The 27758-nt window shown below is 37.8% G+C and overlaps 1 protein-coding gene across 2 annotated transcripts in view; it reads left to right on the forward strand.

The window, feature by feature from the left end:
* LOC124171324 (NADH-ubiquinone oxidoreductase 75 kDa subunit, mitochondrial) overlaps positions 1–27758 on the forward strand; it is a 151010-nt gene that overhangs the window by 14892 nt on the left and 108360 nt on the right. For both annotated transcript variants that reach the window (XM_046550471.1, XM_046550472.1), the window contains exons 5-6: positions 5559–5700; positions 10697–10918. In XM_046550471.1, the coding sequence (XP_046406427.1) occupies positions 5559–5700; positions 10697–10918 (364 nt within the window). The remainder of the gene's footprint in view (positions 1–5558; positions 5701–10696; positions 10919–27758) is intronic.

Consider the following 27758-nt stretch of genomic DNA (forward strand, 5'->3'; position numbering starts at 1 on the left):
CCAAAAAAACACCAAACACGTCTAAGTGAGAAAATAAAAATAAAGGAGTAATATGAGAGTGTCGAAATTAATTTATCTTCCTATTCGCTCTGCAAAATTATAAAAACACAGAAGCGCCCAAGGAATGCAGACGATGAATAGTTATAAGGAGCTTTGTTCGGGTGGTTTTGCCCATTCCAATCTGCGGGAACTTCTGAGAAAGGGGCTACGCCCAAGCCTAAAGCGGAACATTTCAGGGATAGATTGCGAATCGAGAATTTTAAGAGTGCAGAAGGTTGATTATACTAATGCGAAGCACCAAAGCGTTATCTCCCCTCATAATTGCTGGTCATGCCTGCGGTGTAAACCCGAAGTCGTGGAAGAAAGGACTCCGATCGTAAGTATCTTTAGAAGTATTCCCCGCGTCATATAACATAGACGAAACGGAACTTTTTTTACATACAACTCCTCGACAAAACCCTTGCAGTATGAGATATTTCTTGCAATGATGCCTCTAAAGGTAGGTAGTGCGCCCAGAGCAATGATTTAGGATGTACGAAGCAATGATACTCAGCGTGAATTGCCCGGATGGACATGTTTATTCTCCGTTGCGGATTTACAAGGGTGAACTATTCGCGTCAGTGGTCGGAGTCGTACTGGCGCTCTCTTTTGTCACGTGGGTAGCTGAGCATCCCCTGGTGGCCGCTGGAAGAACTCGCAGAACAATTAACTCTCGTTTGCAGTGCCGTAGTAAACTCGGTGTATTACTTCAAATACGTCGCGAGCGTAACACTCAAAAAGAAACTTTTTTTCAACAACGGCAATTTTAATCACATCATTTTCCAAGCTTAGCAAACTTTTTACCGTAGATTATGTAGGTATTACATTATTTGATAGAAAAAGTCTTCCAAGGCGGGAACGTTATACAACCTTCCACCGTTTTCGCATGTAGAAACAAATGTAATGCGTTATTTCACTTCACTGCCGCATAACGTACAGAAACAATAAACGTACACCAATGGAAACATTTGAGGCATTAACCGCGATACTGTTTTATCAATTAATTTTTGAATTTTCAGTGGAAAATACCAAAATAATAGAATGATCACGTAAATGAACTAATTAAGGGCATAGAAAAAATGGCTTCGTCGGTTGTGCATTGGCATAATGATTGACGAAACAATGCTTTCCATGATTTTTATTCAGTGCGGCGCTTATAAATTGTTTGAGTAGTTAGTCATTGTTTGAGTAAGGAAATTTAGTGATGAAAAAAAACAAAGCCTATCGTCTGGATTTATGCTTACGTTTATCGGATAGATGTTTATCTGTCGCCGCACCACTCCTGTTCCTGTATATCTGTTCGCAACAGGTATATTGGCTATTATTTGCTCCACCTCCGGTAAAGCGACAATTCGCTATAGCGAGTGTTTATTAGTACACCGTGGGGTGTCGTTATATCGAGGTTGCACTGTAAATAATAGCAGTTGGGGTAATTACAATCTGTGGAAAAGCCGTCGTAATTATTATTACTATCAGAAGTTCTGGTAGGATCGTCTTCCTGAACTCTTTTCAATTAAAATCAAGCAAATGAGCACTACATTGAAATCCATGTGAATAAAAATCACAATGTTTCATAGATTTCCCTAAAACGGCATCGATCTCCCGTGAACACTCTGAGTATGTCAATTGGTTTTTTTAAACACCATAAAAATTGGGCAAAATTTTATTGGCCTTAAATTACGGCAACAGCCGTGCACATTCGCTTCTGGAATGAAACCAAATCAATTGTTATATCTATCGATATATCGATTAATAGCGCACAAGATTATTAGATTATAAGAAGATTTTTATGCATCATTGCTAGAAGATTTTTATATTATACAATTTAAATTTACATTAAAATATGTCTAATGTCGTCTGCTTTCTATTTCTCGTGCCAAGATCAAGTATTTTTACGCTTAGCTTAGCGTGGAGATCCAAAGCGTTGTCTGCTCCCGCAACAGTAGTCAAAGGATGACGCATGTGCTCTACAGCCTCACCTGGTTTAGATAAAGTGGGAATTGGATAAGACTCATTTCCTTGCTCAGCATCATCTTCATCACTTCCATCTTCAATTTCTTTCAACTCCTGTTCGTGAATTTCATCGATTGACATGGTTTGGCAAACAGTGAGGTCATCATCACACTCGCAATACTCGTTGAAATCCACCTCTCCAGCAATCTGACTCCACTCTTCTTGGGGAAAAGGTGTAATTTCTGCTTTTTCTATTGTGTGATCCACTATTTCAATTAACCCTTTCGAGACCGCGGAGTTTTCGTCTTAGCTTGACTGCTGTACCGAGCCCCTAGAGACTCTTCTTTCTCGTGGTACGGAGCATTTTTGGTGGGCAATCGTTAAGAAGGGTCTCGCTGAACCTTTTTCGACCCCTCCACGGTGGGACTCAGCTTTATCTAGGACTCCGAGATTAGTTGTGCTCCCTCCTTTCCGGGTTTACGACCATACCTGCGGCATTGGTTCGCGGTCAACTTATGTATTGCTTATATGTATTTAGCAAATGGATAATTGTTGCTTGCACGTAAATTACAGACATAGAATATAATTCCTCATTTTTATCTGAGCATTGTCAAATTTTAAACGAAGTTCTAAGGCCATTATCAAAGCATTTAACGCAGCAACAATTTCCATGTTGATGTTTATACATAACTCGAGATATAAGTTAATATTTGTCGTAGAATTTCGTTTAAAAATTCTAAACGCTGCTCAAAAGACAAACAATTCAATTCTTAGTTTATATTTCTTGAGAAATGAACAAATATTTATTTCGAAAATTGACTCTATAAACAATTGTATGACCGCTGTCCCTTACCACTGAGAGGGGTTATAAAAGACGAAGGGTCCGGGTACCTGCTCCCGGATTCGGAGGGTTAATCCTAAACCCCGAAGCGTTAGGTCCCGAGACAAAGGCGACCTAAACCCACGACCGTCCTGAAAGGGGGAGAGCTAGAAAACGTATATATACGGGTTTCGTTTTCTTGACCGGGAAAATCTCACACGTACATATACGGCCGTGGTCTCCCGGGTCAGGAAACGTCCACACGTATATATACGTGTACGGTAGGGAAAAGGTTAACTGCACTCGCTATGATAACTCGTGCAATAGCAATAATTGATTACTCGCAAAATTTGTGCAGTGTGTGGTACTCCAAAGGCAACAGAAGGTGAGGAGCTCGGGGTGGGGAAAATTGGGGCTTCTCATTGGCTGCAGTTTAGCACAGTGAGATATTCCTGAGAAATGGCCGCATTTTATTATTCATCACGTCACAAGAATTGAGAAATGCATTTGGATAAGTCACGGTCATAGAAAGATAGATGTGGAATGAATGTAAGAATGTTAATGGCTTTCAGGGGTTTACTACCCTTAAGAAGATTGTGGAGAACGAATTTTGGATTGCGTCACAGCAAGCAGTTGAGCGTAGTAACCAGAAAAGCGCAACTTTTTCAAACGTACAATCCAAATACTAGCACAACTTTTGCAAACGTACCAACCAAATACTTTTACCTGTTTATTCTTCAGATGGTACCGAGACTGAGAGAAATCACCATACTAAGGAGGAACGTACTAACCAAGTTCCACTGTATCAAGTTATGCGAGAACAATAGAAATGTCTCCCTTTCTCACCAAGACCTTTATACAAGCCGACCTTTTATACAAGCCGACGTTTCGGGACGTATTTCAATTTAGTGTGAAATAGGACTTGCATAAAGTAGCACAGCCTTGAGAATGGGAGACAAGTCGTCTCCCGAATCGTCGGCTTGTATAAAAGCATTAACCTGGCTGCAAACCCGAGAAATATTGGTCAGATACTTTGTTCAGATTATGCCCAGAGTACGATTTCCTCTACGCTGCACCGCATAGCAACGGCTAAATCAAAAGGTGCCAAATTTGAAATTTTTGAATGCTGTCATCTCTGAAAGTTCGTGAATCGAATGTGCGTAGGAAGAGAACTAACGGTACATCAAATTTACGAGCTGTAATGAGTCAGTAACCATGATTCCCCAGGAATGAAGCTTATTACATGACGTTGCGTGTATGGTGAAGAAAGAACCATAAATGACGCTCTTGGTCACAGTGCACGAGGAGAACTTAAACGCGGCATGATTATTAAAACTTAGCGTGGTGAATATCCATCTAAATGCCATCGCTTATGCGTGGAACTTCGTAATAAAGTTCATTTTGTCACCGCTGGGACCGGGACTGAGGTTTGTAATTTCGTAAAAACGAAAATTTCGTAATAGCGTTTCTTTTCCTATAGCTTGGATGGGCCTTTCGTCGGGACCAACGATTTGCTTCATAAAAACGAGAACTATGTAGTAATGTTGGTAATATTAACGAGAGTCTACTGTATGAGGAATCTATAGCATGCTTAATGGCTGTGCCGTGGTTGAGGCTAACATGAACCATGTGATGCTTACTGTTTGCAGAAGATTTTATATTTGTTTCTGTAGTTTGAAGTGATTCACCTCGTGCATTACTGACATGATTGGCATAATATAAGTTTATGTCCATATGCCAATGTTCAGAGTTGATGTATAATTCTATTCTAATAATATATATAGTTATAATTCTATAATAATAAATAAAAGTGGTGGTAAAGGAAATTGTTCAGATATCATAAAATGATGGAAATTGCACTGCCAGCAGCTAAGTTGCTTTTGTGGTAAGTGTATTTTATTGACTCAATATGAAATAGGCAATAATTTCAGGAATAACTTGAAATTGAGCAAATGAATGAGTTTCAAATGTACTTGCCCATGGTGATGAATTCTTTCATACTTTGCTGACATGCTTCAGGTCATCATTTGTGGTGCCAATTCTGCATCTCAAAGAAATTTAGTTTACCGTACTCCTTTTGATGACCTTGGTTACGTCCCACAAATATTTCATTTATGCATGAATATACATGCACTAACTGGAAGAAGTTACTTTCCTGTTGCAAATTTATTATTGATTCAATTAATGTGGGATTTAATGATTAATTTGTGTACACTTACTGCATACTTGCCCCAGTTTTCACTGTTGGTCTGTATAATATCTTTTTTTTTTAAAGATATTATAAGATTTGCGTTGCAAGGAAATATCCGTGTTTATTAATGGAGTGCTTATATTTATCAATATGTGGTTATGTGCAGAAGTGGAGTTTATTAATCCTTCTGTGCGAGAAATAGGGTATCACTTTCTTTCCGGATGCAAAAATTTGAGGTCACTATGTCTTCTACTCACTACTATCATCGTAAATTTGCTGAAATTTCTTTATAAACTTAATTAATTTTAATGAGTCAAAAGTTAGGAATTGGAAATCTGAAACATGAGAGGAAAACTAGCAGGCTTACATATGATATTGCTCTCTTGTGGGGCTAGCCCCTCCTCAGCCATTAATTGTCCCAAGAAGAGTTGTTTTGTTGTCATTATGAAATGCGGCAAGGTACTAGTGGAGTCGATGCAAAGTGATTTAGTTATTTTGTCCAGGACTGTACCTTGGTACTTGAGCTTTAAAAAAAAATATCATTTTCCCTTACAGAGCTGTAGAGGATAAGGATATTGGTCCATTGATCAAGACCATAATGACCAGGTGCATCCATTGTACAAGGTGTATTCGATTTGCATCAGAAGTTGCTGGTATTGATGATCTGGGAACCACTGGTCGTGGGAACGATATGCAGGTAATTGGCAAGTAGTTAATTACTTTCATGAGATGTTTAAAGTGGTGTGGTACAGCCAAGAGTGTATCGCTGGAAATCTCTCATCCATCTTTAGTAGAGATCTTGTAGTAAATTCAGACTCCCCTAAGAACAGTGATTTTTGGAACATCTGATACCACTGGAATGGCAGGCACACTTGGTTATTGATGCACATTCAATCTTATGGCATTTGTATTCTTCCTGGCATCTTCCTGATGAAATAAATGTGGGAAGGCTAGCTCTTCTCTCAGCTAGCATTTGCTGAGTATTTTACACATCTCCCTCCTTACCAAATCTACTCTATTTAGTGTGTGTATGCAGTCAATTCTCAATTGCCCATTTTTAATTCTCAATTAACCATGATTTCACTGAGGTAAAATAAATAGATATCACGGTGACTGACCAGTGGCAAAATTAAGCTCGATAACGATCAATGTTAAAATAAATGCAGTAGAACCCCGTATTTGCGTTATCGGAATTTACGTTTTCCCGCAAATTGCAAGTTTTTTTCTGGGTCCCGTCAGATTTCCTATCTCTCCAATGTAAATAGAACCCTGTATTTACGCCGTGTTTTTTTCGTTTTCCCGCCATGTGCATCACGACGTGCCGACTAAAAAAAAAATTATTTGCGTACTAAAACAATTAATCGTGCATATCAGCCCTTAAAAACTGTCTTTGGGCTCCCTTTCGCGCATTTTTATTTAACAATCCAAGAGAGAGACGTAATGAGAACTATTTTCGGGAAGAATTCGAATGTGGCGGGACAGAACGCCACTAACGTCGGAAAGTTGAACTACGTCATCTCGTTTTCTGTCAGCGGCGAAAAGATTCACGATATGAACGTAGGTGCAGTAGGTGTTTTGAGCAATCAAGCTATGTAATAATTATAAAGCAAGAACTCCTGAAGGAATGTTGACAATAATCATGTAGTCGATAATTTGATACGAGAGTTTGAAAGGAAATCAGACGTGATGAAACGTGATAAATGCCGGAACTATAAAACTTGACCGACAACTGGGATCATTTGCGCTGACTTCATTCAACAGTTGCGTAGCAATTATGGGTTAATTAAATACTTTAAAAAACTTATTTTAACTTGAATTATCCCATTCAAATAGCAGTGTATCGCAAACTATTGTAACTTTCAAAAATTATGAAGTCGCATGACAGTTTGTACTACGCACTTGATCGCCGAGGAGTAGTTCAGATAGTCGTGTGTTGCCAAGTTACCCTCAATTCGTATAGGAAATAGAATTTATCCGGCTTGAAAATGGAGATTCGAGGTGAAAAACGGACATTTTTAATTGACGAGAAAATGAAAATTTTCGAGCTAGTTGATTCCCACACCGGAACCCGCATCGATTCAAACGCTGGCGAAGCAACTCGAATGTTGGGACTGGCAATCCGATCGGATTCCCAGTCTAAACATTCAATACCGTGGTGAAAAATCGCGATGCCATTGTAAAATATGCAAACCAGTGCGGACATTTATCAAAATAGAGAATATGTGTGAAGAATTCCAGGTAAGAAGAAATAGAACGAATTCTAAAAGAATAGTTTTTAGGTGCAAGATCATAAAATGTCCCTATAAATGGTGTCATTTAAAGGCCTGTTTACATAGTACATTAACCCATACAAGTTAATGTCTAAATTATGAACACGAAAATGCACCGCGTATTCACCCAACTTGTGTGTATGCATGAGCAGAAAATAGAACCTGTTCAAATTTGGTTCATGCATTCATAGTCGGATTTAGGGGCAGGGGACGTGCCCCCCCAGATGCTTAAAAAATAGACAAAATTTGAATACGGTTTTCATAGGAGGATCTATGGGGGGGGAGGTCACGTGCCCCCCAGACACTTAGAAAATATGCAAGATTTTTAATACGGTCCGGTTATAATTGCGTTCGTTTTGTATGATGTGGTATCATTGTGCCCCCCCCTCCAGTGGTGAAAGCAAAGATGATAACATAGAGACAGCAACTCAGTAGAAAGAATCTGAAGATATTAGAGTTCTGGAAGGTTACAGCACAAAAGATGTTTTCATTGCAGACAAAACAGGATTATTTTTTAATTTTTGCTGCCAGCAAAAACACTGTGCTTCAGAGGGAAACAATGTCATGGAATAATGCTTAGTGAACAATTAAAAAATTAACATTTCCAAAGCCAGTATATGAATAAAAGTGAAAATTCTCTATTTCCCACTACACCCATGTCTCGTATAGCGCAATTTCGATTAGCGCAATTTCGATATAGCGCAAATTCGTCCCTCGGGGAAACATTGCAACGCAGTGTAGCCTAATCAAAAATCTTAAACGCTCTCGTGATAAAACGTGAACTTGCGCTAAGTACACACGAAATTTCTATCAATTTACGCATATTAATATTATTTCTTGCCTCAAATCTTCTTTTTTGTTTATATATTAATCGAAATTCATTGCTGCGCAATTGCCAAAAGTATTACTCGTCATTGGGTCTAGATAGCCGGCCTACCGAAGATTTATCACGTCTCCTTAACAGAATGGTAATAAATAATTTAGATCGTTAATTAAGCGTGGGGCTAGTGGAAATGAGTTTTTTTTCAGCAATAAGGTTTGAGACGTATTTTTGCCGTCGTAGGTTACCGGGCGATTGACTTCCAGGTAGAGCGTCTACGCTAAAGCCTTCAAGGTCATCGGTATTCACGGAGCGGTGACCGAGTTGCGCATGAATAGCATCAACACATAAAAGGGTCCGCTATAGAGTCTTAAACACAATGGCTTCGTTCCCTCCCCGCAGTCATAGCCCTTCTCCGTCTCAGGAATACAGTTCAGCAGAAGAAGGTGATTTAGATAGAGCCATACAGGGTAAAAACCAAGAGAATATGGCAAAAAATAGGAATGCGTGTAGAAAAATCAAGAATTTATCAAGAAAAACCATTAACCTAGAAGAGGACTTGAGAGAGGTCAATTGCATTGAAAATGGAGAGCGTCAAAGCGATATTGCGCGGAAGTTTAAACTCACGATGCCTTATTCTGAATAAAGACGAAGCTAAAATATCAGTGACCTCAGCCGCACCAACTTCAACCAAGCGGTCTACACATACGGAAAGTTCATGGTGAATCAGTACAAAAAGACGAGAGTGGTAATCGCTCCGAGACATTAAGTGAAAGCTCCGGTTGGTTCCAGAATTTAAACGGCAAGCAGGTATTTTCAGTGCGGCGATATCAGCTGGTGAATCTGCAAGTGTTGATAGCGCAGCCGCCACAACATTTTCTGATGAACTCCAAGCTGTTATTGAAAGTGGCTCCTTTCCCCCTCAACTAGATCTAGTGTTGACGAGACGATATTCTTTTGGAAAAGAATGCATTCTCGTTCATTCATTTTCAGGGAAGGAAAACCTGGGTCAGGTTTCAAGGCATTTAAAGACTGTTTCACGTAGCTGCTAATGACTCGGAGGACTTCAAATTAAAATGATTTATCATTCATAAACTCCGCTAGCTATGAAATGGCATTTAAAGTTGCATTTTCCTGTCATTTCGATGAGCGACAAAAGGGCCTGGGTGACACAATAGTTGTTTTTAGACTAGTTTGAAAAATCATCAACTGCCGGCAACGCATTACGATCCCCTGAGATAGCAGATGTTAGCCCACCCGCACGACAGGACGGAATTTCGAAAGCACGTAAGAATTTTTTTTAACGTGAATAAAAGTCTTTGAATGCGTGAATACTATCTTTAAAGATGTTTTTAACTATAAATATTTATAGAAATAATGTTTTCTAAGGCTTTTTATGGGAATATAGATGTTTTAGAGGAAATTCAATACCCAAGACCTATGCTACCAGGAACGCATCCCTATCTTCCCTATGTTAAAACGCTCTCGTATAACGCAAATTCGTATAGCGCAAAGACCCCAAGGAACGCATCCCTTGCGCCATACGAGACATGGGTGTATTTGCATTTTCCCGCAATTTACACTTTTTTTCTTGGGTCCCTAGAAAAGTGTAAATAAGGGGTTATACTGTAATTAAATGCTGAGTTACATACATATTCAGTTTACAGATTTACTTCATTATCAATTTTTGCCCAGAAAAATATTTCCTACTTATGTCGCAATTCTTAAAATTAGTAAAAATAATTTTTTAAACTGTATAATATTTCACTGTACCCCATCATTCACATTGAGCATTGTACTATTATTGGAATGGGTATCCCCAAATTTTGAAGAAAAGAAAAATAGCTCTGAACTCAGCAAGTATGGATCATTTTGCTGAAAGTGAGCCTTGACAAATTATTGAAAATTATGTGAGAATAAAGTGGAATTGCATTAAAGCAAGTATGGGTTATTGTGAGACCCCCGCCATTATGAGAGATAGCAGATGCACCATCAATTGGCCTTATGATTAGCATGTAAAGAAATCCATTTTTACTAGGCCCTTATGATGTTGGCACTCACCATAGCATGATTTTCCATCTCTGTAATTGCTGGCAATCTGTTAAGGCCTGGTTACCTGGTTAATCACTAATGACATGTGGTGTGTCTAGGGAAATAATGAGATCGTTTATTAAGGTCCAGGTCCATAATTTAATTTATGATTTGGGTAAGTGGGTGGTAAAATATCTATTTGATAAAAATGTTTGCACATTAAGCTATTCACTTTGTTTTTTTACATAGTATAAAATGTATACCCTTGGAAGAGAGAAAAATATTGCTGATAATGAACTGATTGAAGAGTAATCACCATGACGACATAACAATTCCCTTTATTAATTTTGCATTTGCTTCCTGTGCAGATTTTTTTATGACCAATGGGCTACAGAACCCACGTAGACTCCTTTGGCTTTGCCACTGATTGGTATTGCATGCTATGCGTAAGTTTTTATTATATAGCCACAGATTTGTTTTACGTGGATAAAATTGATTTGGCAAGTATGTATCAATATATATTGGTGACTGTATTGCCTATTTTGGTTAAATAATATATTTTATGTCCTCAGGTGGGAACTTATGTAGAGAAGATGTTCCTGTCAGAATTGTCTGGAAATATCATTGATTTATGCCCAGTTGGTGCACTGACTTCAAAGCCATATGCTTTCACGGCACGTCCGTGGGAGACGCGTCGCACTGATAGTGTGGATGTCCTGGATGCTGTCGGTAGCAATATTGTGGTCACTACGCGCACTGGGGAAGTTCTTCGAATTCTTCCCCGATTAAATGAGGTAATTCTTTGCAAATACAGTTTCTATTAAACTTTACTGAACTAAATTGCATCAATATAAATAATCTTATCCACCATTTTTTTAATCGCTGTATTTAAAAGTTGAAGCTAAGAAAGAAATAACAGTCATGTTGATTTTCTTTTTGGTGCACTATGGCAGGATGCCTGCAAACTGGGAAAGACAAGGAATTATTATTATTATTAAAATATTTAGTTACAAGTTGACCATGAAGTCGGGTGGTAACATAGATTTAGGAAGTGCATTAAGACACAATAATATACATAACCCAAAATACAAAACAAAATGCTAAGTAGAAAAAAAAATTTACAAAGCCCTCAAAATACCATTTTTCACACTCACAATACAGGTCCTCAAAGCACCAAATTTTTCACCAAATACTTCACACAATGCATGTCCACATAGCACCAAATCAGCAAAAAAAAAAAAAAAATAAACAATTCATGTCTACATTTACATTCCCCTCCAAATCCATTTTTACACAATAATAAACTAAGACCAAAGTAAAAAAGACAAGAAACACCAAATTTAAAAAATGTACGATTTAAAGCCCTCAAAATTTAATTATTTTTATCCTATCGATAGTGGCATGATTTGGAAAGGGCTCAATAAAAATTTCCTCCGTCAAGCCATTCCATTCCTCCGATGTAGGAAGGAATATTTTAGTTTATTTGACAGCTGACTTGGGGCCTTAATCTTGTAATTATGATCCCTCCTCCCCAGATAACTTGGTCCTTTTAACCGCTTCGTTAGGTCCCTCCACGCAGGATCACCACTGTAAGTTTTAAATATACACTTCAAGCGTGCTTTCTTCCTCCTTAACGCTAAAGATTTCCAGCCCAGCGTTTTTAACATTTCCGTGACGCTTGCCTTCCTTCTGAAATTTCCCAAAACAAATCTAGCTTCTAATCACTGAACTTTTGTTAGTTGCTTGATCTCCCGATTCAAATGAGGATCCCATACTGACCCAAGCACGGACGTGCTTGAGGAGCAGTAATACCCAAGAGGGAGCATGATTACGGTAAAGTTAAAGTCCTATGAATTAATTGCCGTCATCATAGATCATAAATCCGAAGATGGGTTTGACGCAGCTCTCCACTCATTTCTACTATGATCCATCATCATCATATTTACGTTTATTCTAGAATGGGCCTAACAAACGTTTTATACGCGAATTCCTTCGTTTTTATACAGCTTTTTCCAATGGTCCAGTTTTTTCGATATGTGGTCCCCATTGCAAATCCCAGCTTAATGTCACTCCTAGGTGATTACAACTTTTGGTTTCAGACAGTTACTCACCCATAATATGGTAATCATTTAGTACACAACTCCTACCTTTCCGAAATCAAATTAGATTAGTTGTGTTGGCATTGATGATCATCTTATTTTCTTTAGACCATTTATCCAAAGTATTTAGGTCATTTTGTAAGATGATACAATCATCTGTTTTGTCTATGACTCAATAAATAATGCAATCATCTGCAAACATTCTAATTGTGCTATTTATATATCCACTAATATCATTAACGTAGATTATAAATAGCAAAGGACCTAGCACACTTCCTTGCGGTACCCCTGAAGTGGCAGTGAATTCATCAGAAAAAATATCGCCGACTCTAACACATTGTGATCTACCTACGGTAAATGAATTTATCCATTTTACGACCCTACCATCCAATCCGAGCACGCTTATTATTTTAAATAGAATCTCATGATCTACCCTATCAAAAGCTTTTGAGAAATCAATCAGAACCCCATCGATTTGCTTCCCGTTGTCAAGCCCCTCCACCAAATCCTGATAAAGAGATGCTAATTGACTTTCACAGGAGTAACCCCTACGGAAACCATGTTGTCCTTCCCAAAACCAGTTCTTTTTTCTTAAGACCTCCTTGATATAGTCCGCAATCAGATGCTCCATTAATTTACCCACGATGCTCGTTATACTAACCGGCCGATAGGAATTAACACTATCTCGAGGCCCTTTTTTGTAGATGGGAGCTATGTATGATTGTTTCCAATCGTTGGGTAAATCACCATTGTTAATTATTACCCTGAACAAGTGTTTAAGAAAAGGAACTAGAAAATTACCCAACCTTTTGATTAGTTCCCCCGGAAGGCCGTCAAGTCCACAGGATGCGTGACTTTTTATTTTTTTCAATCTATTTCTTATAACACTGTCTTTGGTTTCAAAAGGGTCAAACAAATGATCTTCCCCAACTATTGGTGATAATACTCCAACTTCACTGGCAGTGGAATCAGACAGGGAAAGACAGGAAAACGTCTGCCATCTCAGAATCATTTTCGAAATGTGGGAATCAATAATCAGTGTTATTTACATAGATTATCTTCTTCTAGTGAGAGAAATCATTATGTTAGAATTAATACAGTAAAACTTCAATTTTACGCACTTTGATTTTACATCAAGAATTGTTTTTTCACAGTGACACTCAAGTCTGGCCAGAAAGTATAGGGAATAGGTATATATTGAAAGTATGGTGAAACTTCAATTTTACATTTGTTCTTGATTTTACGCAGTTTTTTGATTTTTGAGCAGCATAACCTCAGGCCAAAAGGTTGGGCTAATCTTGATTTTTCGCAGTTGTCTTTTAAGTTCACACAGAATAACCTCAGTATTGAAGATAATTCTGATCTCAATTTTATCTACATATCTTCAAGTTTCTCAAGGAACTATGCATGTCTACAATCGGATTTAATCAACTGATTCAAAACAGGTATCGCATTACAATATGTTGTATCGCACAAAACTAGATTAATGCGATGTGACAGTGACGATGCTTTCCATTCACAAACCTCCAAATCATGTTCTCGCGTAATTAATAATGTGCTCCAAGTAGTAATTACGCATGATTGTGTGCTCGGGGCTCTAAGGTCATTGGAGCCCAGCAAAAGTTCATATCATCTCTGCCAGATGATAATGTCTGAAGAAGCTTTCGAGGCAATCCAAGCTCGACTTTCGTCTTTTGCTGGGAGGGCCAAGGAATCATGCAGCTGTATATGGTGTTCATGTTTGGGGTTGGAAAATCCTGACTGGAGTAATATGAAGTTATTGTCTTTATTCACCTCAATGAGTTGCAAAAATGAATACAGGAATGGTTGACATGGTGTCTTGCTGTTGAACATGAAACTGAAAACATCACAAATCTACTTTTTACTTCCATCCCTGTGGCCTCGCAGTATTTTTTCAGCCTCCTTTACATAAGTGAATATCACTCTCGGCTTAAGTTAGCCATAGCAGAATATTGAAAGCACAAAGATACCACAATCGCTGTCCATGTGTAACTAATTTTGATTAAGACAGACAATCCCTGGAAATGGAAACACAATCACCAAAGGTCCTTGTAAATAGTGATAGCACTTATAGCTTTTCTTTGTTTTACTCTCCTCATAGCTCAGATCTACTAATAGACGACTATTCTAGATCAAAGACGCCATTGCAACATGACCTATTGATCACTGATTATTGTCGCAAATCAAAATCACACAGAGGAGAAAACTTTAGTTGTGTTGTTTAGAATGGCTTGGTATTTAAATTGTGCTGGATTATTTTTGATTTGTGCCCTAAGTTTATTGCCTGAAAACCCATATCAAAAATTATAATTGAAGCAGTTGGTAGTCCTCAGATGCAGACATCTGCGTTGCTGGAAAATCTTCTTGGTTGATTAGCTAAAGGAAGAGGTAGATTTGGTTGGAGACAATGTTATGTTTTTAAGCTAAGAAATATGGTAAATAATTCACAAGAAAGGCTTTCCATTGAACGGAAATTAAGCTCAATAGAAGTATATGGTCAAGCATGGGCCAAGGTGGCAAGGTGGTGCCCTCTTCCCCAGATGCTTAAAAATAGACAACATTTTTTACATGATAGCGTAATTATTATATTCGTTTTGTTGTTTGTAATAGTAATGGAGTTACATGTAGAGGGTACTTGAAAAGCTTTTCTTTTGCACAATAATTCAGGTATCAATAGTTATGCTTCTGGTAAAATAAAACAAGAAGGTAGCAAACCAAAATGGTATGACACAAAATCAGTAAATCATCATGGCGACAGAGAGCATTCATGTAAAGATGAAAATAATCCGTTTTGATTTATTCGCTATTGATCATGAGTTAGTAATGATAAAAAATGTAAGCCGCTTTAAGGAAACATAGAGAAAAACTGACCTTATAATGTATGTAACTTATTAATATTTTCATATCAAGAACTTTCATACTAAAATATGAAGTGTATTTTGTACCTTAATTGTTGTACAGTGGAAGCCCCTTATAACGACAGCTGTTGGGAACAGAGAAATCTGTCGCTATAGTGAGTTGTCGTTGTTACCGAATGCAATTACATCGTCACAAAAAAATCACTCATCAGGCGTCACCACGGTTGTTTCTGCCGAGAGGCGAAAATTGCAGCATGATAGCCGTTTTAAATCATTATTTTGAACATTTAATTCACTAATGATCATATTCACTCGCAATCTATGATCAAATCATATGTAATTATGCAGGATGCTATATGCCGAGGCATTAAGAAGTCTATTTTAAATGTCCCAGCTTCAGACTCACTCGTACTGAACTGTGCATTATGAGCTGTTATTATCCTTATTTCTTGGATGCTCCAAATATACATGTAATAGCTACCAGTTATGGCTATTTCATCAGACTATTAAATGCTAAAACTTCGGAATCTGTTCAAAAATTCATACCTTCTATCTTTCCGAGTAGTAATGAAAAGATGGGTGGCTGCTGCAATTGGGTGACGAAAGGAGCGTGATAAAATTTTAGGGTTCCACATGAGCATTGCAATTCTATCTTTTTCAGGTTAACGGCGGAATGAAGGTGGAAGTAATCTTCTTATGCTTCAAGTCTGCCTGTATGAATGGTTTACTATCGTGTTTCAAAACAGCCGACTCAAATGCTATCGGAATCATGAAACCAAACAGCATTACGGCATCTAAAAGCATATTAGTCATATCAATTACAGTAAAACCCCTTATTTACACTTTTCTAGGGACCCAAGAAAAAAAGTGTAAATTGCGGGAAAATGCAAATAGTGGGAAATAGAGAATTTTCACTTTTATTCACATACTGGCTTTGGAAATGTTAATTTTTTAATTGTTCGCTAAGCATTATTCCATAACATTGCTTCCCTCTGAAGAACAGCTGGCAACAAAAATTAAAAAATAATCCTGTTTTGTCTGCATTAAAAACATCTTTTGGGCTGTAACCTTTCAGAAGTCTAATATATTCAGATTCTTTCCACTGAGTTGCTGTCTCTATGTTCCCAGTCAGCACGAAAGATATTTTACCCCATTATTACCCAAATTTTACATGGGTAAAATTGTGGTAAAAGATGGGTAACCTGCATGGTGACGGGTAAAATATCTGTAAATTTAAGTGGTAAAATTCGGGTAATTTCATGGTAAAACATGGGTAAAATTTGTACTTTTTCCGGGTAAAACTTCCCGATGCGACATCAGAGCCATCTGTGGAGCTTCAAAGTAAACATGACGACACTCCCTCTATCGGTGCTATCGTGAACTAACAGTACCTAATTTCAATGAGCTATAGGCATTCATATGCACGATAAATGAACGAAATTGACATTGATATTGAAAAATAACTGTTTATTGAATGACGAAGAGAACCTAAATATACAAACACGATATACATTAGGAAATAACCACTTGTTGAAAGAGAAATAATAACAAAAATAAAACCCACATTCATGAGGACATACGTACTCGAAGAAAGAGAGATGAATGAAATAAATAACAGTTATGTTTTAAGAGGAATAGGGAAATTGCATACTTTTTATAAACAGTATGCTGATATACTACAGTAAACACTTAGTACCGCAATATACTTTTTTCCGCTTAAAATTCAGTTAATACACTAGAAAATGACTCCCAAAAGTCTCCCGAGTTTCGCGGGCTAAAAAATACCGCCCCCACTAATCTTTGGCCGTGACGTCATAGTTCAGTAGGAGTCCAAGATCCAAGCCCAGTAACTGCAGGTTTGGAAGAGCCACGTTGCGTTTAAAGGAGAACATGGGTGAAGTAAGGAAAAATTACAAGTGGTGCATTGTTCCTCTGTGCAATAACACCCTAGGAAAAATTTTCGTCTGCATTCCCACGGAGGAAATTAGAAGAAAAGCCTCGATGTATGCCGTCTGTCGGGATGAGCGTTACGGAAAAATAAGAGTATAATAAACGGAATGATAAACCTGTGTGCCATGAGAGCGAAGATAACATTAATATAAATAATATTTCCATATTTCATTGACTGAATAACTTAAAACTAGAGATGTGCGAATAGTATCCGCGAATACTCGAATACCAGAAAGTATTCGATATTCGAGATCTCGAATAGTTATGCCAAAGGTACCGTCTCGAATACCTCGAATACTTTGAATTTCGCGTCATACGCTTTCGCTCGCACGTCATTGGTAGATAGTTGACTCAGAAAAATGAGAACTCTAGTCGTTTAGTGCATGCAGCGCCGTTTTAGGCAAGCTGACAAACTACAGGCATCCCCCGAGTTACGTATGTTTCGACTTACGTAAATCAGTACTTACGTAAGCGATAACCGTATTTCAAATGATTACGTTAATTTTCGAATGCGAGCGCGAAAAAGTAGATATTCGCTCGTACAACCTATGGTAGAAAAAATATCGAATAGTTAACGAGTCTTTTACGAGCTAAACGTAACAAATTGACCCATTTTTGTCATTCCTCGAAGGAATTTGCATTAATTTCTGAGTAAAAATCGCTTATAAATCCCAAGTCAGCAATCATCGTGAAAATTTGCAGTTCTAGCGATGGAAGTGGTTGTGCTCATTCCTGTACGATACAACTTGTTATACAGCATTCACACCCGAACTCCGACTTTCAACTATTTAAAAATTGTATCCTTAAGTTTGGACCTTTCCATCTGTGGAATTAAAAGAAAATGAAGTTCGAGCCGAAATCTTTATTGCGTAAAAGAATTGTTTAGTACCCACGTAACACCATTGAAATTTTAAGTGTTGGCAATGAACGCTGCGAAAAAAGTTAAGAAAAAGTTGACACCCGATATTAAATGCGTTATTGTTTACATGTTTCTGGCGGTTACCATGTTGTATTTTGCAAACATTTTATCAAGCTGCATTTTCTCATTCTCTCATATTGTGTGCAAATGTAAATAAATATTGCGTCATTGAAAGCTTTTCCCCACTAACTTTGTTGCACGTTAATGACTGAGTAGGCTGAATAAAAGCTCACTTTTAATTAGCTTCGTGCTTTGGAAATACTCTTCGATGTTTCCAGCTAAGTAAATATTCAAATGATGATATTTTCACGTTATTTTATTGAGATATGAGAGAATGAAAGTATGTTTCCGTGCGTGAAAGATTGAGTGTATGTGCGTGAGAATGTATCTAAGAATATAGTAATTTACTGGTATTTTTGTGTGTGTTATTTGCTCGTAATCCTAGACCGTCCTAGACACTCCTATGTGTATTAACTGTGACAGTGAAACCACCAGATTCATCGATCAACGTAATATATAAAAGGCAGAAGATATAATGATTATAGGTAGGTATACGACGCATTCTTTGGGCCCTTAGATCGCAGTATAACATAATGAATCAATTTAACTATTCAGTTTAGTAATGTAGCGTTGAGATACCGTACTTTTCCGAATCCACGCCATCGGTCAACTCTGGGAATAATATCACGCATTTAGATTGGCAATGCTCGAGATGCAACTCTCAGACTATATTAAGGTTTATCGATTTTGTATCTAATAACGTAAGAATACGCGGTAGAGTTCATGAATATCGCAGTGAATTGAATGAAACTTCATCGAGAATTTACCGCGTATTTCTCCGCAGAGAATTTCACCGCGCCGATCGCAATCTCTGAAGCACTAAGGCAAAGGTTCGACTTACGTAAATTTCGACTTACGCAGAGCCTGCCGGAACGCATCCCTTACGTAACTCGGGGGATGCCTGTATATCAAATTCGCGGTTTAGAGCGGTGAAAAGAGTTCGACATGGGGAACCGAAATTGATAGGGTGAAAAAATCCGAGAATCCCAGGTGTCCCCCATCCCCCACTCAGTGCCGTGGGATAGCAACATAGACGCATTTCCCACGATCCGCTATTCCCTCCATTCAGCATTCACCCCACCCAATCTGACGATTTCCTCTTCTCCGAAATCAAACAAAAGGTCCCAGCTTGTGCAGGGATCGTATTACGAAGACTTTAGCCTCGAAAAAATATAAAGTTACCGGAAAATAATAGAATCGCGTTTCACCCTTCACTCTTTCTCACCCACTGACCATTTTCCCGCATTCATCTTTTGATAAAAATAAGACGAGGTGTTTACATTGTGTCCTTTCTGGCTAATAAAGACAGGCACTTATTTTGAATCTTCCCCAGGAGATGAAACTACCACAGGGAGGAACTCAGTGCCGTGGGATAGTGACATAGGCGCATTTCCCACGATCTGCTATCCCCCTCCCTTCAGCATTCGCCTCACCCACTCTGATGATTTCCTCTTCTCCGATATCAAACAAAAGATCCGTCCTCGCGCAGGGATCGTATTACGAAGACCTTAGCTTCGAAAAAAATATCAAGTTACGCAAGAAAAATAAAAACGTGTCTCGCACCCACCCCCTTTTCTCACCCGCTGACCTTTTTCTACCAACCTGCTTCGAATTTCCCCCTTTCTGGAGGTCAACTGCTGCATGAGTCATCTACTAGCCCGAAAGGTGTCTAACAATGACTTTCGGCAATTATTATTACACTTTTATTGGATTGAAATATTAGTAATATGCGCGTAATTTAAGAAAGAATAAGACCAAACACGACATATTTATGACTTTATTTAAGCATTTTACTCAGGAAAATAAATGCCGGAAAGACGAAGAAATACGACGGGGGCTTAGCATTTTGGCGTAATGCTCAAATAGGGTGCTTTCCTATTATTTTTTATTGCTTAAATCGAAATATTAATACTCCTGAAGTACGTATTTAACCTTTTTAGATTTTTTATAAGACTATATCTATTTTACGCGATTAAATTAAAAGTGAAAATTTTCAAGCGCGCGAAAACGCGACGCGTTAGTGGGAATGATGGGGAAAAGTCCGTGTGACGCATTTCTGGTTCCCCCTCCCGCCTTGTGAGGTGACCTTAGGCGAGGCTCAGAGCGCTGATACCTTACCAAACCTTACCTTATCGAACGAAGAAAACTTTCCGACCTTAGCCAGTTTTAATAAGTGATTACTAAGACATGTTTCCCTGAGCTCTGTGCCTCATGCATCCATTAGTAACCTCAGACGATGTAAAACTCCTATCCTCTCGTGTAGAAACTAGGTCCCTGTGATGTCAAGTGGAGTGGCATCACATGGGTGCCAATGTGTTCTTTTTCAAATGAGGATAAAATTGACCATTGCCATTGGTCTAGACCGGTATTTCTAGAACCAAATAATTTGTATATTATGAATACACCAATGGTAGGTAACGAATCACAATCAATGCCTTTCGTTTTCTATAATGAAGGAAACTACCCTATTGCTTACATAAAATTAAAATATTCCATTAATCAGCTAAATTCCTGTTTGAATCCTTAAAAGGAAATCACAATTACTCGCCAAAATCTTGGGTTTCCTGCTACATAGGCGACCTAGTCAAACATTCTCACATTCATAGTTTAGTATTCGAGGTATTCGAATAATCGAGCAATGATTTGATATTCGAATTCGAGAAATCTACTATTCGACCCATCCCTACTTGAAACTGAGATTTTTCGATAATTCGGCCGCCGTAATATAAAAACTCAACTTCACAACAAAAATCGAGATAGGTGTTTCTCGATGGTTGCGATGGCCTCAAATTATTTATGGCACTTGTTCAATTTCAGTTACGGAAGGACATAGAAAATTCCATGATGTTTAAAATCAAGGGAGGAAATATGAAAATAAAGAGCAACGTTGATCCTCATGCATTCGAGTGCCAGCCAAGAAGACAGCGTTTTCTTCTACTGTCGGCGTCAAAATGATGTGCCGCTGTACTTTGCAAATTTATATCCTGGCTTCACTGCATGCTATAATAATGAACTATACGTCATTTTAAAGGAAATTTTATCCTAAATTCTGATTTATTTTATAACAAAAAAATTAAAAAATGTAGACACGGCCAGTGCAATAAATGACTCCGCGCACAGAAAAATCAGCCGTTTTGTCAACTTCATGAACTTTGCAACTCAACCTGAGGAAAATTACTATGTCTACTGCATTCATCTTCCACATTTATTTACAGTCATCAGTGCGGATTAATTAAATGGCTTTTGGGTATTTTTAGAACTTCTATTTTGTTATAAATTAATGAAAATATTTAAACATTATCTTGTCCCATAGTTTACCCCGAAAGATAAAGGAAGTTGTAGATGGAAAAAGAATGGAATCCAGAGGTGGTCACAAAAATGAATCGCAGCATTCTTTGATTTTATTCTACGCCGGCTTGCTTTTCAGAAAAAGTTGAGTCACAAGAGGAATGTTCCGCGGCCCTTGATTTGGAAACTGTGGAGATAGAGGAAGACGTGTGGATCAGCAATTTCACTTTAGTTGGTTGTCAGGATAAACCAAGGATCCATTTAAAGGTTGTCAGGCCATCGTATAAAGATAGGACTGATGTGCGCCACAGGGGAAATGGGGTGTTTGAGGGAAAGTCAAACCCAAAGTTGCCCAAAGAATGTGCAGTTCTATGTTGCTCTTTCCCCAGTTAAAACCAAATAGAAATAGGATTGGGATGATATTTTCACCACGGGTTCCAGTGATAGTGAGAGTGCAGGTGATCATGGTCATCGTCGAAGGTCATCCCTCTAGGATTTCCGATACGGAATTTTTAAGTGACAACCGATCGCAATGACGATGAGCTCGCCTTTAGAGTAGGTTTCAGATATATCGTGAGAAAAGCTCCCAAAATGTATTAAAGACTCTGTTTGGAAAACATTCACATTTTAATGCTAATTTAGGAAGGATTTCATTACAAAAGTAACTTATTAACTCCTGAAGACGTTGTGTTTATTATATTGATCGAAGTGCGATTGACCGATTATTTCTGCAGAATAGGAAGTGGCTTCGGGGTTTTGAGTCACAAGATGGTAGATTGTGTTGGAAGTTCGTCTATATTATCGCTACTAAATTGAATCATTGATAGTCTGGCTTCCTCAGAGCTTCCTATCGCCCTCCAGGCAAGGTATTTTTAAGTTGAAAGTATCATCGACAGCTTCGAGGAGGAAATAAGTTCACCATAAGACTCTACCGGACTGCCAAAAGAATACACATTTCGCATGAGTATACGCTTTCGCCAATATTATACTCAAGTCTCACTTTGTTATGAACTATAAAACATTTCAGATGCACATCAGCTACCTTTCCATTTCTCGACATCGGCTTTCCGCGCCGACGAAGTCTACATGTTTCACTAAAATACCCTGTTATCATGATGGAATCAGTAACAGGAAGCTTGCTAGGATCAGCCTAAGAATAACCATATTCCTTCATCTTTACGCAATATATCGCTTTCAATGGAGGAGAAATAGATCAAACAGTAGCCCTGAAGTCACAATGAACAACTCCGATACGTGTGCACTTCAATAAATGAATCATAACCACGCCGTCGCATGAATTCAATTCAAGTACTATGGCCGTGCCTCCTCGTACTGAACTATGACGTCACTTTTCTACCAGCCAATCATCGGGCGTTTTCGCTTCTCACTTGCATTTGAAAATTCTCGTGAACTTTGATGCATTAAATATCGCAAACCACGTCATAAAATAATGAAAAAACTTTCACCGAGGTATGCAAGCATGTATTTTTACATAATTTTGGGGCTATTGATTATATCTGAAATATATGCAAGTTCCCTATTGCCAATCTTTTAAAATAGAAATAATGTTAAACTTGGAACTAATTTCCTTCCGTTAAGCACTTGGTGACAACAGCTTCAACACCGAACTCCTAATGGCATGCTTACGAGGAAACAATTCACCCAAACGAGAATCCTAAAAACTGCTTCTCCAAAGTTTTTCACCTGAAATTTTCAATGAAATCACTGTAAATAAAGAGCTCTATACTTAAACAGAGGTTGAGGTAACAAATTTCAGTTATATTGGTTATTAAAAAGTATATTGCCTCACCATGGCGTCACAACAAAAAGTGATGCAACTCTCTGGTTAAATTTTCAACTGAATTATATTCAACTATTTTCAGCATTGTATCAGGCAACTTAGTTTAGTTTACTTCATGCTCCAGTAATAGATAGAAATTATAATTACCAGGCACGTTACTTCGGCACTAGTAGTTCATGTTCCTTCTTCATTGTTTACTTGTTCACTCGTACGTTCCACTAGTCGCAAATTGCAGTTGAGGATCCAAAATAGCCAACTGTCAAGATTTGAACTCGACCTTTCATAAAATTTAAACGAAAATAATTATCCGATGAAAATTAGTACTCTCCTCTATTTATTTACGAAAATAATCAGGTAATTTTTAAGTAATTGAATTTTTGTTAATGACCATGGCCTTTCATCGATAGCGTGTAGGTATATAAAGTGAAACTATTTGCGATACTAAATCGAAAATAGTTTGAAAAATATCACTGAGTACTGCGTTGCTGGGGTTATATTGAACTTTACTTTTCTTTAAAATTTTCTCAACCTCATAAAATGAAATAAATTACTCACTTCATATTTTTTACACTTCGCTGTTGGCAATTCTGCTCGCGAGTAATAACGTGGTAAAGAAGGGGTAAAGCTTACTGGGGTAAATTTGCCCGAAATTACCAGAAAATTTTCCGTCTAAATTATCTTTTGTGCTGACTGGGTTAACATCTTTGCTTTCACCACTCACCATCTTGTATACAAGACTGTACCTACCGTATATCTCCGAATATAGTCCCCCTCTGAATATAGTCCCCCCCCCCCAATTTTGAGACCTCAGTTTTGGGAAAAATTTTAAAATGCAAAGGAAGGTAATTTTTCTGTGGTTAGCAAGTTAAGATTCTAGAGTCGATAAAAACTATTATTTTCTGTGAAGATTAAGAACAAATCTGTTCACATATTTTCCATCACAACAAAATAACTATACCTAAAACATGTTGTGATCCATTGCATGTATCAGTAATTTATAGTTCCTTAACCAGATGTAATGAAGAAATGAGAAAATTTTTTAAGTATCCAAGGCTAATGTATTTTTTAAACATTCACAAATTATTAATATTTTTGATTTCCAAATGACTACAAACAATGTCAATATATAAGCTTTAACTTAAATCCCATAAACAGTATTGCATTTGGCCCTGAAACTTTCCTAGATCCAGTGTAACACACCCATCAAGTCATCACAAATCTAAGTGACCTGAAGAATTTAGGAAATCTAAATAAAATTGTGTTAAATAAATTATAAACATTATAAAAATATTGCCATCAAATTCCTGCTAAGCAAAATAATTACACTACAGGACTTACAAATATCAAAGTAATAAAATTAAGAAATAAACTTTTTCCAACAAACATTAAAACTGAAAAAAATATTATATCAATTTTCAATGCCTTGTCGCGAATCATTGCATAAGTTACACAAAGAGCTTCTGCTCTGCATTTGCGCACAAATTCGACGATATTTTCCTCTAATTCTTTGAATCTGCCGCATCGAGACCCCCGAAATGACTTCCGCGATGTATTAGCGCTTTGCAAGCGCTGTGAATACTATGATTTACGGCGTATTCTGCAACGGCTATATTTAAATTGGCATCGAAACTCCGTCTTTAATGGCCTCTAATCTGCCGCAGGATTGATCCTCATCTTTCTACTTGATCCATCACCTCACTGTTGAACGTAAAATAATTTTTAATAAAGAAAATATCGCGGAAATAATTTCGAAACGTTATGTGACGTAATTTATCGATCCTACTTACCCTGGCGAATGGAATATATTCCTCAATAAATTGATCACACTTTCGATGCTGAGTCGCTGGATTTCGATCAAATGCAGTAATGCCGGCGCTTCTGGTTTAAAGTCGTCGATTATTGCGCCTTTTCAGAAACAAATGCATCACCCATTGCGCATTCTTGTTCTGTGAAGGCGGTAAAGGCAGTGGTTGTAAACACGAACCGCACGGACGTATAGTAGCTACGGACGCAATGAAATGCTAAATCGTCACGAAAGGTTCACTTTATCTGTTTATTTTTCGCAATTATTTAAATCGTGTAACTATTAAATGAGCGACGGGTGCATATACTATTGATTCAATTCCAGTGTTCGATTGATGTAATGATAGTGTGTGTTTAGTTCTCATTTTAATTATTTACTGTTTTGCGTCATTAAGTGATCAGTGTCGATTGAATTATTCTAACAATACTTTTCCAAGAAAAATTAACGGCTACCCAATGGATTCCGTGAAAACGCATATTCGATATGCTATTTGAATCGGAAGAATCGTATCTTTACAGCATTTGTGGTAAAAATTGTCTAAATTTCCGGTAAAACGTGGCAGTATTTACTAATATCTCCGATTATAATCTTCATAAATATACTCAAATAGAAAGACTACGAGAACATTAGCCATTATGCCGTTATTTATAACTTTATTGTCACCTTTAGTATGCTAAACTGGATTACACTCGATTATAGTCCCCCCCCCTTACTTTTCCGCGGCCATTTTTGGAAAAAAAGGGGGGACTATATTCGGAGATATACGGTATTTTTGAATCTATCCAACCAACCATTATAGATGCCATGGAATCTTCGATTCCCAATCTTCTGGGGAAATACTTTTTCTCAAGGGCCTTTGGGCCTGTTTACACGATACATTAATGTCTGCTTGCATGAATGATTTTTGAGGACTGGAACGGGACAGGAAATGTACAAATGTAGGCAGGGGCAGATCCAGGATTTTTCTTTCTGGGAGGGGCACAGAGAGCCTGACAGGCAAAAGATCTTGTCTTAATTGAGATTAAAAACAAGATATAACAATGACTATACTAAATTCTCTTTATTTTTATATCAAAGTTATTCTTATTGAATTAAATGATTGAGCCTCCTTGAGTAATACACAAAATAAAGCGAACGTAATGATGACCATCAGGGACGGATCCAGGATTTCTTTCTGGGGGCACAAGCAAGGCCATATCCAGGATTTTGTTCTGAAGGGGGGCAGAGTGATACCACGTTATACAAAACGAACGCAATGATAACTGGACCGTATTAAAAATCTTGCATATTTTTTAAGTGTTTGGGCCCCCCCCTCATAGATCCTCCTGTGATAACCGTATTCAAATTTTGTCTATTTTTTAAGCATCTGGGTGGGGCACATCCCACACCGGAACCCACATTGATTCAAACGCTGGCGAAGCAACTCGAATGTTGGGACTGGCAATCCGATCGGATTCCCAGTCTCTACATTCAATACCGTGGTGAAAAATTGCGATGCCATTGTAAAATATGCAAACCAGTGCGGAAAATTATCAAAAAAGAGAATGTATGTGAAGAATTCTAGGTAAGAAGAAATAGAAGAAGAAGAAGTCCATGTTCTTTTTTTGCTGAGCAAGTGCTATTACTGGTCATCGCTAATGATCATAATAACTTTTCGGTCGATAATTGAAATATTGCCAGGCATTCCTTTCAAAACATGAGACGCAATTGTAAGGCCAGTATAATAACTTAACAATTTTGCATTTTAGATCTAATTTCCACAATGTGTAGAAAACAAAATTAACTTGCCAATGCTTGGTTGAGAACCACAAATCCCTGTACGTGTGTTATGATTTTTAACTAACATCGAATTTCGGTGGCTAAGAGTGCCATGCGTATCTCCTCTCCTAAATAGACCTAATATCTGAGCACCAAGTGTTCAATGAAGCACGAAATTCACTCACATCGCACAACTTGCACTGCGAATTGGTACCAAAATTTTTGTACCATTATGTCAATACACAAAAATTTCACCAGCGAAGGTACGCAGAGATGAAAAGAGTTCCAAAAAACAACGGATATTTATTAAAATTTCTTACTTCATTATGATAAACATTATCGCTCATGACAAAATTCAACATATATATTCAATATAATGCAATTTTAGCACTGATAAGGATAAATAAATATTAACCTGTGCACTGCCGCACAGGAGTCCACCTGCTGCATGTGGCACATACATAGACAATTAACAAGGTTGACCATGCACTTCAAGCAAATGATATAGATATTACTAATAATTGACTATTTTGCAACTTACCGGTGGAATGTAAGTCCAGGTATCTTTTTACCGGGACAATTACTGCACCCGTAAGCTGCGCAGCAAACCGTCTGCGACGGTTGAATAAACATGTCGTTTTCAAGGTTAAATACTCACTTTTTAACGAAGATAATAATATACTAGTATTAAGATGAATTCTAGAATATCAGCATACCTTCAGAATGCTTCAGCAGCCTCGGATTACTGAAAAATAGGTGATTTTCTGAACACGTACCTTTATGGCAAAACGAGCGAGCGAGGTAAAGGAACATGGCGGACAAACAAAAGCGCATCGGGTAAACAGGTTTCTGCTGGCTTCACTTTTTTCAGCTAACGCCCTCTCCAGAAGCTCTATGGCTGACTGGAACTGAAGAACGCTCGTAGTGTTAGGTGGCAATAACACAATTTTGACGTTTCTTAGTTCTATTGGTGGGTGGGCTGGGCAATTGTCAATGAATAATAGTACTTTTTTATTCCTTCCACCAATCCTGGCATCAAACGCTCATAACCAATGCGTGAAGATAGCAGCCGTCAT

Source organism: Ischnura elegans, chromosome X (genome assembly GCF_921293095.1).
Source record: "Ischnura elegans chromosome X, ioIscEleg1.1, whole genome shotgun sequence".
In the NCBI taxonomy this organism is placed as follows: Eukaryota; Metazoa; Arthropoda; class Insecta; order Odonata; family Coenagrionidae; genus Ischnura; species Ischnura elegans.